The sequence below is a fragment of the Neofelis nebulosa genome, chromosome 2 (assembly GCF_028018385.1).
Source record: "Neofelis nebulosa isolate mNeoNeb1 chromosome 2, mNeoNeb1.pri, whole genome shotgun sequence".
Taxonomy (NCBI): Eukaryota; Metazoa; Chordata; class Mammalia; order Carnivora; family Felidae; genus Neofelis; species Neofelis nebulosa.
In genome coordinates this window covers 151,336,670-151,356,357 of record NC_080783.1, presented here as the reverse complement: position 1 = coordinate 151,356,357, position 19,688 = coordinate 151,336,670, and the positions used below count along the sequence as shown (strand labels likewise).

Sequence of the window (19,688 nt, the reverse complement as noted above, 5' to 3'; positions counted from 1 at the left end):
CTATATGACATTTTGGAAAAGACAAAACTATGGAGACAGTAAAAAGATCAGTGATTGCCTGGGATTAGTAGGGAGAAAGGGATGAATAAGTGGAACACAGAAATTTTAGGGCAGTACAAGTAAACCCTAGTGTAAACTATGGACACTGGGTGATAAAGATGCCAGTGTAAAAAAAAAAAAAAAAAAATGTGTCAGTGTAGGTTCATCACTTGTAACAAATATACCACACACCTGTGTGAAGGGGGTGGGGTTGGGAAGATGTTGCTAGTGGGGGAAGCTATGCGTGTGTGGGGATAGGAGGAATATGGAAAATCTCTGTATCTTCTGCCCAATTCTACCGTGAACCTGAAACTGCTTAAAAAAAAAAAAGCCTCGGGGAGCCTGGGTGGCTCAGTCGGTTAAGCGTCCAACTTTGGCTCAGGTCATGATCTCACGGTTCGTGGGTTCCGAGCCCCGCATCAGGCTCTGCGCTGACAGCTCGGAGTCTGGAGCCTCCTTCAGATTCTGTGTCTCCCTCTATCTCTGCCCCTCCCCCGTTCATGCTCTGTCTCTCTCTCTCTCTCAAAAATAAATAAACGTTAAAAAAAAATTTTTTTTTAAAAGCCTATTTTTTTAAAAGTAAATACAAAGCAATAGTAATTCTCGAGCTAATGTTACATAATTTGTTATGATAAGTATGGACTAATTAGTTCTGTAACTAGTTAGAATTTAGACAGCAATGGTCCAACCACTTCATACTACATCAAAAACAAACAAAACAAAAACAAACCTGAGATCCTAAGAGTTGAAATAACATCTCCAAAAGCCACAAAACTGCTGGATGAGAAGGCCTAGATTAGAATACAGATCTTTTGACTCTCAGTCAAGTATTCTTTGCTCGCTACTATTTTTATACTATAGTTGTATATACTAATAACTGGATGGTAACTTAGTTTGCCTATGTTCAACTTCTTGAATTCGGTGACTGCCCCACACTGATGGTAAGCTTCTAGCAAGAAAGACTGCCAGCTGCTCATGACTTATACATACACCAGACAAGTATTTATATCTCCCTAAGGTCACCTTTTCTTAAATTAAAAATAGAATCACATGTGGGATAGAAGCACAGTCTTTGTGAAGTCAAAATAAGTCACTTTCCCCTGCTGCTATGTATTTGATTGAGTAGACAATCCAGAAGAAGCTTGATTAATCCTAAATAACCTATTTGCTATAAAGATATAGTTGGTCTTTTGCCCATATTTTGTGTGTCCTCTCCTGTGGCTGCACAAATTGATTTTTTAGAATTTAATCTTCTATTTATTCAGGTATTAGGAAATGAACAGATTGTTCATTTTTACCCAGTTTGAATTGAAAGTGTTTTTCAATTATTGGCTTTTCTTCAATTCTTAATTTCCTTGCTGATCTTCTGAAGATTTAAAATCAATACCTACCTATTGCAGTGATTTGTGACTGTAACTAATTAGGAGCTGAGTATTTTCACATACTAATTTCTTTTAAGTTATGTATTATTTCTTTTAAGTAATGTACTACTTCCTAGCTCTTGCTTCTTGACTGAAAATCATAGTTGCCCTTCTTAAGACCAAATTTTAAATCCTCTGCTAGGTGTTTCATTTGAATCTGATAAAAACCTAGTTATTGGTTATTATCATACCCTTATCCAACTTAGTGATTTTGCTTATCCAAGCTCATTATATGGTAAGCATTTTATTTATGTTTTATTCTTTTAAAATTATAGTAAATTTTAAATTCTGTTCAAGTACATTAAATATATTTATCTCTCAATTACAGGTTGTTAAACTGAAGCAAATAGAGCATACTTTGAATGAGAAAAGAATATTACAGGCGGTGAATTTTCCTTTTCTTGTTCGACTGGAGTATTCTTTTAAGGTAGATTTTACAATATTCAAATAAAATAATTTTACCCTCACATATTTTTTAAAATATGAAACTGTGATAGGATTCTAAGCCATATGACAAACGTGGAGAATATGAATAAATAAAAAAATAATATATTTAGATTTTATGTTTATAAACTTATGTTAATATTTGAAAAGGTTTTGGCTTTCCCTAGGGAAAATTTTAAAGGTAATGTGTAATTTTTCATGAGATGCTATTATAAATTCAAATATTTCCATTTATCAAAATCCATAGTAATATCTTATTAAGCAGTTCTTACAATCTTGCAAATGAATACGCCCACCTAGCTTCCTTTTCTGTTGAATCTTTTCTGACACAGTCTTACCATCCTCTTTTTCTTAGTAATTTGTGTTCTAGTCTTTCCGTTTATGTAAGGCAGAACAGTCTTTGGCCCTCCCTCAATGTTCTCATAAAGTTGAACAAGATTTATTCTTTAAGTTGATAGCTTTTCAACTCCTTAGAATGACACTTGGCATCTCGTAGTCTTAATTCATATGAAACATTTTAACCTTTTCCCTTTTCCTCCTTTATTCTTTAAATCAGATGAACACCTGTATGTTTAGGATGATATTAAAAATCATTCATCTCTCTGACGTAATTTAGTACATAAAATGTAAACATTCTTACTTTTTCAAATTGTTGTTTTAACTGTTATTCCTTTGCATCCACTATAGTGTTAAGTCACGGCTGCAGTGTTTAATTGTTCAAAAGTTAGGGTTCCCTGCAAGAACAGGAACAGCAAATATCCCAGACTAATTTGTGGCAAGATTACTTGGGCTGGGGGTGGGGAATGAATTCCCCACTGAAGAAAAATTAGAGCATCTTCCATTTATTCTCTCTTCCCCAATGTTAGTAATCTCTTGGGTTTTTTAATTTGTCTTTTTCTAATTGAACATGGTATCATCTTTAAATATTTCCTTGAAATAATCTCGGTTTCATAATTTTGATTTACTTATCCTTTTTATTTGTTCATAGGATAATTCTAATTTATACATGGTTATGGAATATGTCCCTGGGGGTGAAATGTTTTCACATCTAAGAAGAATTGGAAGGTTCAGGTAACTAATACTTTATCCTCCTCAAATCTTTTTTAAGTTATTGTCAATGCTAAAAATTTATTTCATTTCATTTAGTAATATGTTAGCTATATGAAAAATTACATGGAAACATTCATAAGAGGCCACACCCTACTGAGTTTTAAAAATCAAATAAAAGCACCATGATAGCAATGTAAATATTCTACCATTGGTAGATATTGTGAAGATCCATTATTTGGAGGATTTTCAGAAGATGCAAAAATTGAATTTAAACATACTAGTACTTATTGAACAAATATTAATACTACAACTCTGGGGAAGAGGTTTGTGTAAAGATGAAGAAAGGAATAAATGGAAAAGATAATAATGGCATCATAGTGATGTGATTAAGAAGTTCATTTTGCACAAATTTAATTCTCCTTAAAGTTTTTGTTGAATTTTAAAAATATATACGTAATTTTAAAAGAGTTTGTACCTTGGGGCGCCTGGGTGGCAGTTGGTTAAGCGTCTAGCTTTGGCTCAGGTCATGATCTCATGGTTGGTGAGTTCAAGCCCAGTGTTGGGCTCTGTGCTGACAGCTTGGAACCTGAAGCCTGCTTCAGATTCTGTGTCTCCCTCTCTCCCTGCCCCTCCCCCGCCTCTCTCTCTCTATCTCTCTCTCTCAAAAATAAATAATAAACATTTAAAAAAAAAAAAAGAGTTTGTACCTTATTAGGTTATTGCTAACAAGGCCACACAGTTTTTAAAACAGGTTATATTGGGGCTCCTGGGTGGCTCAGTCGGTTAAGCGTCCGACTTCAACTCAGGTCACGATCTCGTGGTCCGTGAGTTCGAGCCCCACGTTGGGCTCTGGGCTGATGGCTCAGAGCCTGGAGCCTGCTTCAGATTCTGTGTCTCCCTGTCTCTCTGCCCCTCCCCCATTCATGCTCTGTCTCTCTCTGTCTCAAAAATAAATAAACGTTAAAAAATTTTTTTAAAACAGGTTATAAATTCTGTTAACTTTACCTCTGTGTAATAATTTGTAAGCTACTACTGTTCATTAGTAATCACTGAAAGAATGCACGTCCAGCTTCATTTAGCACATTATGAGCTGGTATGATGAAAGCACGCACAGGAGTGCAAACTGGCTGATGATGATAATCCGATTCAGAAAGAGATGATGATAGACTCAGATTATCACAAGATCGTATTCAGTTATGGGCCAACATTAGAGTTATTTTAGTTACCTGAAGCCTAAGCCAAAATTCACTTATTGAGCTGATATGGTAAGGCACCTAATACGTGTCAGGCACTGTGCTGATGCAAAGCAACTTCTGTTTATCTTGAATGATTTCCTTTTACCTCCTGTTGTCCTCTCTTCTACTACCCTTGTCCATGCAGGCCCAGCATCCTCAGATTGGCCTTGATAATTCAAAGTTTTACACTGAAGCATTACACCTAAACCTATCTTCAAATAATATTTTGTCCATTCTCTATCATTACTAACTTCTTTCCTTTGCAACTACCCACACTCCTATTTCTTTAATACTTGACTTGGTACTAGGAGGAAAGCGAGTTGATTGCAATAATTCACTATTGAGACACACTGTCTTTTCTAACTTTTCACTCATACTACACGTACACTTGACAAGTTGTTAACTCCTATCCTAGGAACTTTAAGACAAGAAGAATATTGAGTTATTATTGAGCATGGCTTTAATCAGAATCAGGGCAGTCATTATGATTCTCTACTTAAATAGCAACTGTCTAGACTTAAAGCTGCTTCAGCATGAAGTCTTCCAATAGAATATTTTGCTTTCATCTTTCAACAATTGGATCACAGATCTATGTAATGTTTGTGTTCCTCCAATCAAATATCAGTGTGTGGAAGTAAATATAAAATGCTTAGTACATCTTATATTTGTGATGATAAATTTATATCTATTTATAAGATGCTAAGTGCATCTTGTATTTATAGATGCATGGAGAAAATTGGAGGGGCCTTCCAGGTCAAATGTTTCCAAAGTTAGGGATATTTCAATGACCAGGATGATTCTTCCAGTCTCCCCTTAAAATGTTCCCCTGTTTCTTGTCATACAATCTATGGTACAGAATTTATGGTGTTGAGATGGGGCTGAAACTGTAATGGTATTATAAAATATTCTCCCCCAAAGTTTGTTTCTTTACATATTCATTTATTCAACAAACATTTACTGAGCACCTGATATGAATTAGGCTAGAACCTAGGAAATAGAGTGCAAGCAAAAGGAGCAGCATATATAATCTTTTTTGGAATTTCTATTTCTGGTGCTATGAGATCAAATTCATGCCAGCCATCTTGAGGGAAGTTCTATTCATAGTTCATGTTATTCATTGAGGACATAAATCTGAAAGTCATTGCAGTGTATCAGGCCAGTTAGCAGAATTCATTGTATACACTACAAGATGAAATAGAAACTCAAATTAGAAAATCAGTACATCCTTTGGAGTAATGCTCTGAATGTGGCATAAACATGACACTGATCTGTCAATTGATCTAATCTGTGCATACAAGAACTGTACGTGTTTACACAAACATACAGATTACCCCTGTGTTTATATATCTGTATAAACATGCATAGTAGAAGATTTGGAAATTCAGACACCATGATTGTATCTATGCTTTCTGGATAGGATTACGGGAGCTCTTTATCCTCCATCTATATTTTTTATGCTTTTTTAATAATGAGAATATATTGTTTTTGTAATAGGAATAGTCTGGGTCAAATGGCATCAGTCTTCAGATTAATGCAGTTAAACAACTTCTGTGTAGTGAAATTCTTTAAGCACTTGAAATTTATGAGACAGATACATGGAGCTTATCAACAGTAACAATGGCCTGATAGACCATGCATTGACATGTTTGCTTTTCAATCATTCTCAAAGTGAGACATAATTATAAAGGTATCAATAGCCTCTAATATGGCCGCTAAGAATTTAAAATAAGATGGCTGTTTTAGAGTTATATTTTTCTTCAATGTATGCTGCCCCATAAAGCATATTAAAGTATTATTATCTGAAGATAGTTCAGAGGTTTAGTAGATATTCAGAAACTAACAAGATTCTTAAATGTTTAAAAGAAAAAAAAATTTGCTTCCAAAATATTTCTACCCTATATTAATTTTTTCCATAATCTACTAATTACCATGTGTTAACCCATTTTACAGAAAATCAGTGTTTTCTTTTTCTTTGCAGTGAACCCCATGCACGGTTCTATGCAGCTCAGATAGTGCTAACATTCGAGTACCTCCATTCACTAGACCTCATCTACAGAGATCTAAAACCTGAAAATCTCTTAATTGACCACCAAGGTTATATCCAGGTATGACTTGAACACATTATATATAATGTATTACTACGTAAAAGTTGTATGTATTTAACCTCAACTACCAATATTGGATGTTTTTTCTTTGAGTGAGACAGTTATTTCTAGCATCATGTCTGGCATATGGGAGAGCTTAACAGTCTTCCTAATAGTTTAAATGAGCTCACGGTTCTGCCACTATTGCAGAGACCAAAAATCCCATCAAGAATAGAACCTGTTTATACCTCCCATAGTCTGCAGTTGTGAATTGAATGAACATAGGCTCCTACGTACAGAAATACGTAGAATAGCTAAATTTGTGAGCTCTCATTTAGTGCCAGGCATCATTCCCAGTGTTTTACATGTATCATCTTTTTTTGTCCTGATAACCTTATAAAGCGTAAGTATGCTATTACCCTCATTTTGAGGCTAACAGAACTAAGGCACAGCAAATCACACAGGCAGTAAATGGTAGTCAGAATTTGAACCCAGCTGTCCCCAGAGTCTGTGCTCCTTAACAGCAGCAGCCAAAGGAGCCCTGGCTACCAATACGGAACTGGTGGGGGTGTTTTATTTCCACTTCTGTGAATAGACCGAGAACATCCCTTTTTACACACTTACCAATAGGTTCTCCTGTTGATACTTTTGTATTGCCAATGACGTAACTAATGGCAGAGCACATCCTTGGACTCAAGAAATACTTCTAGCATTGCTTCATTTTTTTAAAAAGCATTTACTTTTACCATTTTGTGTGTGTTTATTTCTTTGAGTCAGGAAAAGGCTCTCCAGAGTGAACCTTCATTCACTAATAGTGGCCTGCATGGATTGGTCTCAGTTATACTGACTTAATTTTTTTTCATGGTTTTAATTTTAACCCTGATTTTTAACTTTGAACTGAGGTGCAACAAATACATTTATTGTGAAATAATGAATATTCACAATTTTTTTTTTCTTTCATAGGTCACAGACTTCGGGTTTGCCAAAAGAGTTAAAGGCAGAACTTGGACATTATGTGGCACTCCAGAATATTTGGCTCCAGAGATAATCCTTAGCAAGGTATATTTATAATGTCATTATGTAAGAGTAAAAATATAAGGCATGCATCACTGTGGACTTTTATAAAAACAGTTTACTGATCTAGTATTACATTCTTACTTAATCTAAATTATGAATTTATGTCTGTTTGATTACTAAATAATAATTAGTGGCAGTCTACCACTAACTCAGTAACCTCTCAATTTTAACTCTGGATCTAAGAGAAATAGTATGGTAGAACATAGGGAAAATAGTCAATGATATTGTAATAACTTTGTATTGTGGCCTATGGTAACTAGATTTGTCATAGTAATCATTTCATCGTGTATATAAAATGTTGAATCACTATGTTGTACACCTGCAAGTAATAGGATATTGTATGTCAACTATACTTCAAAAAAAATTAATGTGAATAAATCTGATCTCGAGATCCATATTTTTTTCTTCCAGTCTTACTGAGAAGTAACTGCCAGACCTAACTGTCTAGGTTGAAGGCATACAGTGTAATGGTTTGATTTACATAGATAGTGGGATAGATTACCACAATAGGTTTAATTAACATACATCATCTCATATAGATGTAATAAAAAGAAAAAAAAGTCCATGTTTTGAAAGACAGTTGTTGATAATCTGTTGAGGATTGTTCTACTTTTCAAAACAGTGAAAATATGGTAAGAGAAGTCTATAATCATACCTAAAAGGATGGTTCCATTCTGTTCTCCGTTCCACTGCCATCCCTAGGTGGAAACAGCTAGACAGGAAAAATTAACAATAACTGAGCACAAACAGGAACAATGAAAGAGAAAGGGATAACACACATGCCTTGATAGTTACAACCTGAATAACTACAAATAACTATATAATAAGAATAAAAGAAATGATCTCATTCAGCTTTCCTCTCAACTTTATAATTTAAATCATCTATAACTTTTTAGTCTTTTATAACCTAAATATCATTGCTGTTAACACATTTCTTTTGTAAGTACACCTACCAAATAATGACAGAATAAGCACCAGAACTTTAAAAAATGCATATATATTATAAAAGTAATAGATGTTCATTTACAAAATTTGGAAAATGCAGAAAAATCAAAAGAAACAACCAAAAAAACCTATAATCTCACTACCCAGAGGTAGCTTTTTTTTTAAAGTAATTTTTTTTAAGTTTATTTATTTATTTTTTTGAGAAAGAGCACAAGCAGGGGAGGGGCAGAAAGGAGAGACAGAATCCAAAGTAGGCTCTGCACCATCAGTACAGAGCCCCACATGGGCTTGAACTCATGAGCTGTGAGATCATGACTTGACCCAAGATCAAGAGTTGGACACTTAACCGACCGAGCCACCCAGGTGCCCCAAGGTAGCCTTTTTCAATATATTTTTCTGTGCGTGTTATCATAGTTGAGATATAGTGAATGTACAGTTTGTATTCAGCTTTTTTCACTTGAATGCTAACAAGCACGCAAACATTCTAATGGCTTATTTGAAATGTTATCATAAAGTATTTTGCCATTCTTCTATTGCTAAATATTCAAGTCATTCCTTTTTCCTTTTTCTTTTTCTTTTTTTGCTATTATAAATAACTGTGATAAACATAAATATTTTATACATAAAGCTTTTTCTGCATTTCAAATTATTTTTTCAGGACAGATTCCCAGAAGTAGAATTACTGGGACAAAGGGTATGAATATTTTTAAGTCTCTCAATAAATACTGCCAAAGTGCTTTCCAAAAAGATTGTAACATTTTATACTCCTACTACTTCATCACACTGTATCCAGCATTAGACATTTGTAGTTTCAGAATAATTACTAATGGGGCACTTGGGTGCCTCAGTCAGTTAAGCATCCGACTCTTGATTTTGGCTCAGGTCATGATCTCAAGGTTCATGAGTTTGAGCCCCACATCAGGCTCTGCACTGAGGGTACGGAACCTGCTTGGGATTCTCTCTCTCCCTCTCACTACTCCCTCTTTTCCCCCTGCTCTCTCTCTCTCTCAAAATAAATAAACTTTTAAATAAACAAACAAATAAATAAAATAATTACTGGTTTAATAGGCAATAAATGGTATTTCATTATTTTAAGTCTCATGTCTGATTATTAGATTTTTTTAATGCTTTACAGACATTTGGTGGGTTTTTTCTGTGTGTATGAGTTATTAGTTCATGTCCTTTGCCCATTTATCTATTTTAATTTAGTTTTTCTTACTGATTTGTTTTAATAATGTATACTTAGGGTATTAAAAGTATCTGGCATATTTTTTATAAATATTAGCACAAAATCTCAACATAGAAACCAAAGCTTAGTAAAAGGATCCAGCTCAACATCACGTGCTTCCACTATACTAAAAATATCATAATGAATGACATTACTAGTGACTTAAAGGAATTAAAGCATAGTTGATGCCCATTTCTATTAGCAAAACAAAGTGCTATTCATCTTACGCTAGTCTCCCTTTAAAAAAAACATACAGAAGCAGAAAAAAATATCTACATTAGATTTTAGCTAATAACTTGAAAATTAAATGATTTGTAAAGCTAAAATTTTGACAAAACTTTGGAGTGTGGGGAGTGGTGAAGGTAATTTGAGGGCAGACCAGATCTGGCAAAAACTCAGTTCATTTCTCTCCGTGATCAAGTTGAATTTTTTTCCATAATCTTTTGTGCCAGCTGACATTGACCATAGTTGATAACAAACTTTATATAAACATGTTAATATTTTACTTTTATTTTCTTACAAATACTGCTAGTTCTTAATTTTAGCAAGTTTAGTATGGAAAAAAACAAAAATAACTTTAGAATTGTACCTTTGGTTTACAATGTACTTTTATTTACATTTTTTCCTTTTATTTGATAAAGTTCTTACAAAAACTTCAAGGATTAGTTATCTTTTCTGTACACCTTTTAGAGATGAGAAGAGAGTAGGATAGCTAGAGTAAACTTAAATATTTACATTTATTAGGCTCCAAATTAAACTTGTAGCTTTCATTAAGAAAGATCCTGTGAAGTGGAAGAGAATGCCCCAGTATAATCACCCTCCTAATGTCAACAATATAGAGTATTTTGAAGTCAACTCTGCTGTTTACTACGAAGTCCAGTATCTACTATTTTGTTTAAAAACCTTTGGCCTTTCTATGAATGCTCTAGAAAACCTGATTTATAAGGTTATGGACCAAGAATGGACTTGAAAAAGTAATTTAGCAAGTCCCTTCCTATTGTTGAGCAACAATTAAATTATCCCAGGTAATTAGGGGATATTTATTGTCTACAATATTCTTGATGATTTTAGGAACGAGGTTTAATAATATTTCCAATTCCAATATAATTGGAATATAGCCAATATCTGTAAATTCTCCCTGTTTAATTCAAGTGTGATCTGATACATTTTGTTCATTTTTTATTCTCTCCTGAATAGCCGCGCAGCAAGTGCTCTTTAACAAATTTCATATGCTTGAAGATCATTTTGAAATCATCTATGACTTCATTCCCTTCTGGTAGATTAAGTAATAACTAATATTTGCTGCTGGTTTATCTTAGGGCTACAATAAGGCAGTGGATTGGTGGGCATTAGGAGTGTTAATCTATGAAATGGCAGCTGGATACCCCCCATTCTTTGCAGACCAACCAATTCAGATTTATGAAAAGATTGTTTCTGGAAAGGTAAGTAATACATTTTATGATTCCTCTATTACTTGTTATTTCTATAATGAAATGTAAGATTTGTATATTAAAACCATTTGATGTCATCAGAATAATTACCCTAAATTGGGAAGAATACAAAAATACCTATAGTTCCTGTCTTTGTATCTAGCATTCATTTAAGGTAACAAAATAAACATTAAATCATTGAAGTTTCTTAAGAAAATGAGGCAGTTTTACAAACAAGTTAGCAAAAAGATAAAGCAATTTTCTTTTTTATCACTTATAAAATATAGGATCATACCTCTCATTCTCAATATATCTCTAAGTAAGTAAATTTTTACTTACTTAGTTATTTCATGTGGGTATCTCCTTAGAGAGAAGTTTTAGGGGCTGCTTTTGTATCTCCTTGTTTTTTCAGGAGAGTCTTGTTTGAATTATGCTAAACACCACAAAATTGGAAGCAAATACAAAATAGATAAGCCTTTATAAAATGGAAGTTCAGAGAAAGGATATTTATATAATTGTTCATGTTGATTGTGAGTATAATTGCCATTGATCTTTAGCAAATATGGCAATAACTTTTTTTTGAGCATGAGTAGATTCACTATATCATAGTATTTTACATTTTGTAATTACTCCATAAACCTTCCTTCTTTTGTAATCCCTAATTTTGTTTCCAAAAGTATCTCAAAACAAACCATTCATTCTTGCCTTAGCATACACTTTTAAAAAAATACTACAGTCGGGGAGCCTGGGTGGCTCAGTGGTTAAGCATCCAATTCTTGATTTCAGCTCAGGTCATGATCTTGCGGTTCTTGAGTTCAAGCCCTGCATTGGGCTCTGTGCTAACAGCGTGGAGCCTGCTTAGGATTTTCTCTCTCAAATAAATAAATAAATAAATAAATAAACAAACAAACAAACAAACAAGCAAGCAAACAAACAAAAAAACTTAAAAAAAAATACTACAGTCAATTTTAATAGAGTTGAGTCTGATTCTTTCCATCTTAGAAAGAATAGGCTTTAAAAAATTCCAAAAAGACCTTCTATACATTTATGATAGAGCTTATAGGAAGGGATATTTTCCCATTTTTCCCTTTTTCCTATTCCTACATGTGGTACACCCCATTGTTTATCTTTCTTTTTTCTTTAGATCACATAGCCCCATTTAGAATATGACCAGGAAACAGAGCATCAATCTTGACATAACAGTACCCTGAGATGTGATGTAGTTGACTTTCTTCTATTTTGTAACCTTAGTCTAAGGCAGAGAATTGCCTAATCAACCTAGAGAATCTGGAAGGACATAGAGGAAAAGTCTCTATTTCTTTATACCTCAGCCAGATTCACACTTCACATTTAGTGTAAAAGCTGACCCTCAGCTCCATGAACTTAAAATTTATATCACCTATATCACCTGAATGTCCCTAATGTAGTAATTTATCTTTTTTACCAATATTCAAATTTAAATCATGGATGCCACACAGCTGGACTGTGAGGACAAGACACCAACAGAATGAGTCTATCCAGCCCCCTAGAATCCACCTCTCAACACGGTATTGTTCCATATCTTATAGTGTATACGTAGTCTACAGGGATCACAAGATTTTCAGTTATATTTCCCTTCACTTTATGAAAGTTTTATGTTATGGCAGTATTCACAAACTAGGGGACTAACTAAAGAACTTATACTTCAACTATGTCAAAAATAAAAATTAAATACTTCTTAAAGATAACTAAGCTAGGTGTTGAAAGATTTACACCAAGGTAATACAGAAAGGCAGAAGGGAATACTTAAATTAGGTATCACTGCTGTCCTTGTTACATTTGTAGGTATCTAGGCCTCAGGTTTCTCATCCTTGTAACTGTTTTCATCCAGCAGAATATCAAAGGCACGGTAAAAGAACTTTTGAGATAAACAAAACATCAAGAAAAAGTAGTGTGCAAGACAGGTATTAATTTTTTAAGAATTTGAAAGGTGATTATGTAAAATCTCAAGAAAGAATATGACCCAAAGGTCATATGAAGAATGTTGAGGGAACTGAAATACTTTAAAATCACTGAATGAAAGAAGCATAGAGTAGTCCACCCTTGTCTACGGTTTTAGTGACCTACAGTCAACTGCAGTCCAAAGCAGGCGATCCTCCTTCTGAGGCATCATCAGAAGGTCAGTAATAGCCGGCCACTACAGCACAACACCTGTGTCATTCACCTCACTTCATGTCATCACATAGGCATTGTATCATCTCACATCATCACAAGAATGGTGAGTACTGTACTGTAAGATAGTTTGAGAGGGGGACAGAGAGAAAGAAACCACACCCACATAACTTTTACTACTGCAGCATATTGTTGTAATTGTTCATTGTTTTTAATCTCTTACTGTGCCTAATTCATAAACTAAACTTTATCACAGGTGTATGTATGGAGATAAAACAGTTCAGGGTTTTATCAAAGTGTTCAGCAAAGACCAAGGATGCAGAAATTCTACTAATAGCTATTAGAAATTCTACTTCTAATTTAATTATAGGTCATTACAAAGCTCCTACATTGCTTTTACTTATACTTTATAAAAGAAGTAAAACTCTCTGACAAGGATGCTGTCATAACTAAATTTCCCTTATTTAGAAAAATTGCTTTGTTTAAAATGAGTCTGTCTTCATCTGTATGAATAGGCCTTCACTAGCCAATCGTTCCACAATGTGGAAAAAAATGTTTACCTGTTTATGAATATGTTTTTATTTCGTATCAAATATTCTATAATCATAACTGTTTAAATCCTAGTCACCTTATTAGAAGAATGGCAACATAAAATTTTATCTTATCACAATATCTGATATCTTTCTTCACTTGTTTAGAAATATGATAGGATGTTTGGTATACTATTGTTTTTCAATTAGCAATAATCGCGCCTCGGATAAACCTCATTGGCTATGATACTGCCATGGTGCAAAGCTTGGTATACTATTGTTTTTAACTAAAGGTGCCAGATTATCTTGTCCCATATTGGAAATAAAGTTATTTTCTTCCTTTTTCCCCTTTGCTCTTAAAGTAGAACTCATGAAGCAGAATATTGGTACTAACAGATCTCTAGGATTTACACTGTGTGAACATAAAGTCATATTCATATGCACCATTCCCAGTAAAACCATCTGTTTCAACACTCAAAGCCAAACTGGAATGTATCCCTATCTACATGACAAACACATTACAAGTTTATTATCTCTCTGGTTAGTAAATAAAAGCCAAATTGGAGAATAACTAATTAAATTTTTTCATTGCTCAAGTCATTAAAACTCAAATTTTGGTCTTCCAAATCCTATATTTGTATTTAAAAATCTTTAATGATTTGAATGATATATCATTTAAAATATGTTTCAATCATAATTATTTTTGCTGATTTTTTAAAAGTGTGTTATTATTTTATGCAACATTTTATATTGATTACTCTCTCCATTCTGAAGCCATAGATTATAGGTATCAGTAACATCAAAATTAAAATAAAATGTATTTAATGAAGTGATTAATTCACTGAAATACACATATTTGAAAATTAGGTTGCTAAGTATTTTCTCTATTACAATATTTTAACTCAAGTTGGTATTTTTAAATGCACAGAAAGATGATCAATCAGCTTGTTAGATTCTCTCCTACACATATTTTGCCTTTAAAAACGGAGGAGGTGGTATTTTAAATGTCAAATTATTCATGTGATATCAAGGTTCAGGTTTAGAAATGCACAGTTGACAGAAACGTCTTAATAATTTTCACATTAAATTTGACATTTCTTAGCAATATATATACTGAGTTTCTGTATATAGTCTTTAAATTCCATACTTCAGTGCCATATACTCTATGATAAGAATCAGTTATGGTTCCTACAGCAACTCTATTTAACTGCATCACTCTGAGAAATATATAAGTTAATATTGTGTTCAAAAATGATACTTGAAATAAGGCAGTCAAGTAACAGCTGTTGTGGAACCATAACTTTAGAGTCCTTGACTTATGAAATTTAAAAAAAATTTCTGAGCTCTATTATATGTAAAGTAAATATTATTCCACTTTTAATGAGCACCAAAAATGTACAAGGAGACGCTATACAAAATATAAAGTTGTAAACATACATATATATAGAATGATCAAAGAGTCAGTTCATTTTTTCCTGAAAGGAAATTCATATTCACATGAAGGGTAACTGATTAGCAGCCAAATAGCTATTCCTTTCTGTCTCAGGGGTCCCCAAAGCCATTCCCAGGTTAGGTGATTTGCTAAGAAGACCCAAAGACTTCAACATACAGCAATACTCAAGAAATGAAGCCCTTATATTATAACAAGTACCTTCATTATAAGATACCTTACAATGAAAAGATAGTAAGTACAATCAGCAAAAGGAAAGGCTCATGGGGCAGTATCTAGAGGAAACTAGGCACAAACTTTCAAGAGTCTTCTCCTAGTGGAGTGACAACAGATGAACTTAATTCCTCCAGGCACAAATTGTGACAACATGGGTAAATGTTGTCTCCTAGGGAAGCTCATTAGAGACTCAGTGCCCAAGGATTTTATTGGGATCACATATACACCCTCTACCTAGCCCATACCTACATCCCAAACTGACAGAGCAAAGTAGATGTTTGGCATAAGCCATATTGTTTGTACAAACAATCTAGGTACAGTGAACCACTCATATTATTTAGGGAAAGTTTCGTATCAGTGTGAAGAACCGTTACCATGCCAATTGCCAGATCCTGCCCAGGGCTAAACTTGCAAACAGGCTTTCCTTAAAGGTAACAGTCCCAAGCCTGCTATATTAGCTCTTTTCTGCACCATTCTGTTTCCTAAATAACATACACATAGGCAGAAATACTACTGTACTTGTTCTAAGATACCATTGTTAATGCTTTTGGGGAAATTAAAGTGCCATTTTTTATTTGGCTATGGCTGTAGTTAAAGAAACTTAGATAACTCAGTAGTCATTTTCTTAAAATTCAAAAGCAGTTTTACCATTTGCCTAAAACCAAGGCCATTTTTTAACACTTTGCTGTGGTCATTTAAAATTCTTAATAGCTGCTTTGAGACAGTCCTTACTTTAGTGGCAGTTTGATGGCAATTTGTTTTGCAGGGGAAGGAATGAGGATTGGGTAGGTAATGGTCCTCTGTAACCATCTAGATTTATCGTAACTACCACTGTTTCTGCATAAATAAGAGAACAGATCAGAGCACCCAGTTGTGGTAGTAATATTTATTTTTAAAAAATTTTTTAACATTTATTCATTTTTGAAAGTGAGAGAGACACAGCATGAGTGGGGGAGGGACAGAGAGAGAGAGGGAGACAGAACCGGAAGCAGGCTCCAGGCTCCGAGCTGTCAGCACAGGGCCTGACGCGGGGCTCGAACTCATGGACTGCGAGATCATGACCTGAGCCGGAGTTGGATGCTCAACCGACTGACCCACCCAGGTGCCCCTGTGGTAGTAATATTTATAAGTATTTTTTAAATGTACTAGATCTTTCTTTTTATATATAAGATCCAGGCTGGTTAAGTTTCCTCAGGTCCTTTGAGGCAGTGTGGAGGTTGGTACCATATCTATAGAAAGCTTAATGTGTGAAAAGTTGTTAGGCCTTTTGAAAAATTTACTAATGTATATGCTCATTTTTGCTAGATAAATTTGTTACTGGGATACAGATTTCTTAGAACTGCACCTAATTTGGGCCACCTGGGTAGTTCAGTCAGTTAAGCATTTGACTCTTGATTTTTGCCTCAGGTCATGATCTCACAATTCATGAGATCGAGCCCTGCGTCAGGCTCTGCACTGATAGCCCAGAGCCTGCTTGGGATTCTCTCTTTCTCCCTCTCTGCCCCTACACTGCTCTTGTATGCTCTCCCTCTCTCTCAAAATAAACAAACTTAAAAAAAAAAAAACAACTGTACTTAATTTGAAAGGTAACTTTTAAAAATTTATTCTAGCATGCTTGCGGACAGAAGTTAACAGATTATTGTTTGTTGGCTGGGTGCAAACTCTTTTGAGTCATTTAAGCCAATAAATTTTATCTCAATGCATAAAAAGTAATGTGACTAGTTAAACTATCTCCCTGTCACTTGTAGAAGAAAAGCAGTAAAAATTTTCCCTTCTTCTTCAAAGACCAACTTTGTAATTCTGTGATTAAGCTGAGCATAGACAAATTTGATTTTGGTCTTATTTTATTTCTAAAGCTAAAAAAAAAAAGTAAAGCAGTTAGTGAATTTAAATCCCCTGGTATGGGTATGGTAACAACATGATCAGATTTGCTTTATGGATGTAACTTCCTCTTAATTTTTAGAAAATACTAATTTTCCTAAAACCAAAATGTACAAGACTTTATAACCGGTGCTGAGGGGCGCCTGAGTGGCTCAGTTAGTTAAGTGGCCAACTCTTGGTTTAGGTTCAGGTCATGATCTTGTGTTTGTGAGTGCAAGCCGCTTGTCAGGCTTTAGCACTGACATTGCAGAGCCTGCTGAGGATTCTCTCTCCCCTACTCATGCTCTTTCTCTCTCTCTCTCTCTCTCTCTCTCTCTTCTCTCTCCAAATAAATAAATAAACTTAAAAAAAAATGTATAACTAGTGCAGAAAACAGAATCAATATTCTATCAAGTGAATTCAGATGTGAATTTCTTAGTTGGTTTAACATATTACATAATGAAATTTGATGAAGTTATTTAAGGTATCAGCTATAATTACAATGCTGTCCTTATAAAACAGGGTCATAGTTGTCCTTTTTCTCCCTCACTCTACCAAATTTAAGTACCAAAAGAAAAGAAGAAAGTGCTTTTTCTATAAATGAACAGGTGGAGCATGAGACACGAAGGAACTTCTTGCATTCTCCGAACGATGTTTCTAGCACAGACTAGTCTAGATCTCTAATGATAGATATTGTTGCCTTCCAAGTTTCTTCTTTGATTCAAAAGTCAGCTTCAGATCACTAAAATATTATTCTAACAGAAAAATTGAAAAAATTAAAAATGTATTGAATTAGTGCCTTGCATCAGTTTCATAAAAATTACCTAATTTTTTTCACACCTGGGGGTATTCATCATTTTATAGAGACCAGAAAGGTGAAAGAGTTTGCCCTAATGCATAGGGAATGTATGTAACTGGAGCTGGGAATGGAACCCAGGTACTCTTTCTATTGAAGTGATAGGCTGGTGGGACTTTTGAGATGGTAAGAATGTTCAATTTTATTCAGTTTAACTCCCTTATGCTATATGTAGGCAAATCAAGACTCAGAATTGCCCAAAGATAAAAGGTAGTTTGTGGCAAAGCCAGAAACTGAATTTAGTTCAGTGGTTCATTTATTATTTGTTCACTTGGCTTCAGTAACTCTTCACAATCTTAGTTTTATTCTGCATTACTGGTCTCTCCTTGTTGATCCTCCTTGCCTTGGTCCTCTTCTTCCTTTGCACTTCCTCCACTGGTGGATTCATCCAGTTTCATGACTTTAAATGCCAACTGACGATTTCCAAATTCACTTTTTCAGTCCATACCTGACTCTTGGGTTGCAGACCCTTGTAGCCAACTTCTTACCTGAGATCTCCATTCAGGTATTCGATACATATCTTAAATTCAATCTGTCTAAAACTAACAGATTTTTGTTTTCCCTGGCAAATCTGTTCCTCCCACTGCTCTTCCCGTCTCAGTTGATGGCTACACCATCCTTTCAGTTACTCAGGCGAACATACTCTGGAGTCCTCACTCCATATCTAAAGCACAGGAAAACCATTTTGACTCTATCTTTACCTATCTTTAGCATACACACAGAATTCAACCACTTCTTGCCACCTCCACTGATATTGCTCTCTTCCGAGTCACTAAAGTGGTTCTTTAAAAATGTTAAATTAGATCCTGTTACTCCTTCCAGAAGCTTGCAGTGGTTCCCCATTTTCTTCAGAGTAAACATCAAAGACCTTACAATGCAAGACTTTGTGAGGTGTGATAGGATGACAACATTTGTAAAGGATCGCTCTTGTTGCTAAATTATCATCTATCATCTCTCTTCCTCACTAGGATGTAAACTCTGTAGGTAGGACTGTTTGCTTATTTTGTTTACTACTATATGCCAAGCACATTGGTGCCTAACACATGGAAGGTGTTTGATCATTATTTGTCAGATGTGAATTCATGCATTCATGTAATATTCATTGAGCTCATATTATATGCCAGACAGTGCTGGATACAGTAAATTAGTTATGGTCTCTGCTTTCATGAAGCTCTCATGAAGTGGACACTCACTCTCAGAGATACTGACTTAGGTGGTCATCTGTGTGTTCTAAACCTGTATTTTTTTAGTTGTCACAAACTTTTTGATACGCACTATATGTCAAAAGCTTGTTCTGATGTCTATACCTCGTTATAGAAATAGATTTATTCTCATGAATAGATTAGGAAACTTAGAAGTAACTTAGTCCCTAACGGTTGTTAAAGCATTCTAAACAGGAAATATCGGGCAAAAAAGATCAAATAAACACTCTAGGAAGTGTATATTGCACAAACACCTCCTTCATGTTAAATAATGCCAGTTTCCAATAATCTTATCTCTCAGATCTAATGGTTTAATGGGTCCAGACTTTTTCTTTTCCACATCTGGCTCTTTACAGCTACTTTCACATTGTTTGCCCCATAATGGACTATCAGAGAGACGTAGGAATCAGGAGGATTCAGTTATTTTCCCAAGAATGAAACTGACTGAGTTGGTAGTCTCACTGGAGCTT

General features: G+C 34.5%; 1 protein-coding gene and 1 pseudogene across 9 annotated transcripts in view; one reads left to right on the top strand and one right to left on the bottom strand.

Moving 5' to 3' along the window:
• PRKACB (protein kinase cAMP-activated catalytic subunit beta) overlaps nucleotides 1-19,688 on the top strand; it is a 126,289-nt gene that overhangs the window by 96,650 nt on the left and 9,951 nt on the right. For all 9 annotated transcript variants that reach the window (XM_058716812.1, XM_058716809.1, XM_058716808.1 and 6 more), the window contains 5 exons: nucleotides 1,789-1,887; nucleotides 2,893-2,975; nucleotides 6,168-6,294; nucleotides 7,237-7,332; nucleotides 10,843-10,965. In XM_058716812.1, the coding sequence (XP_058572795.1) occupies nucleotides 1,789-1,887; nucleotides 2,893-2,975; nucleotides 6,168-6,294; nucleotides 7,237-7,332; nucleotides 10,843-10,965 (528 nt within the window). The remainder of the gene's footprint in view (nucleotides 1-1,788; nucleotides 1,888-2,892; nucleotides 2,976-6,167; nucleotides 6,295-7,236; nucleotides 7,333-10,842; nucleotides 10,966-19,688) is intronic.
• Nucleotides 13,753-13,901, bottom strand: LOC131505737 (U4 spliceosomal RNA; annotated as a pseudogene).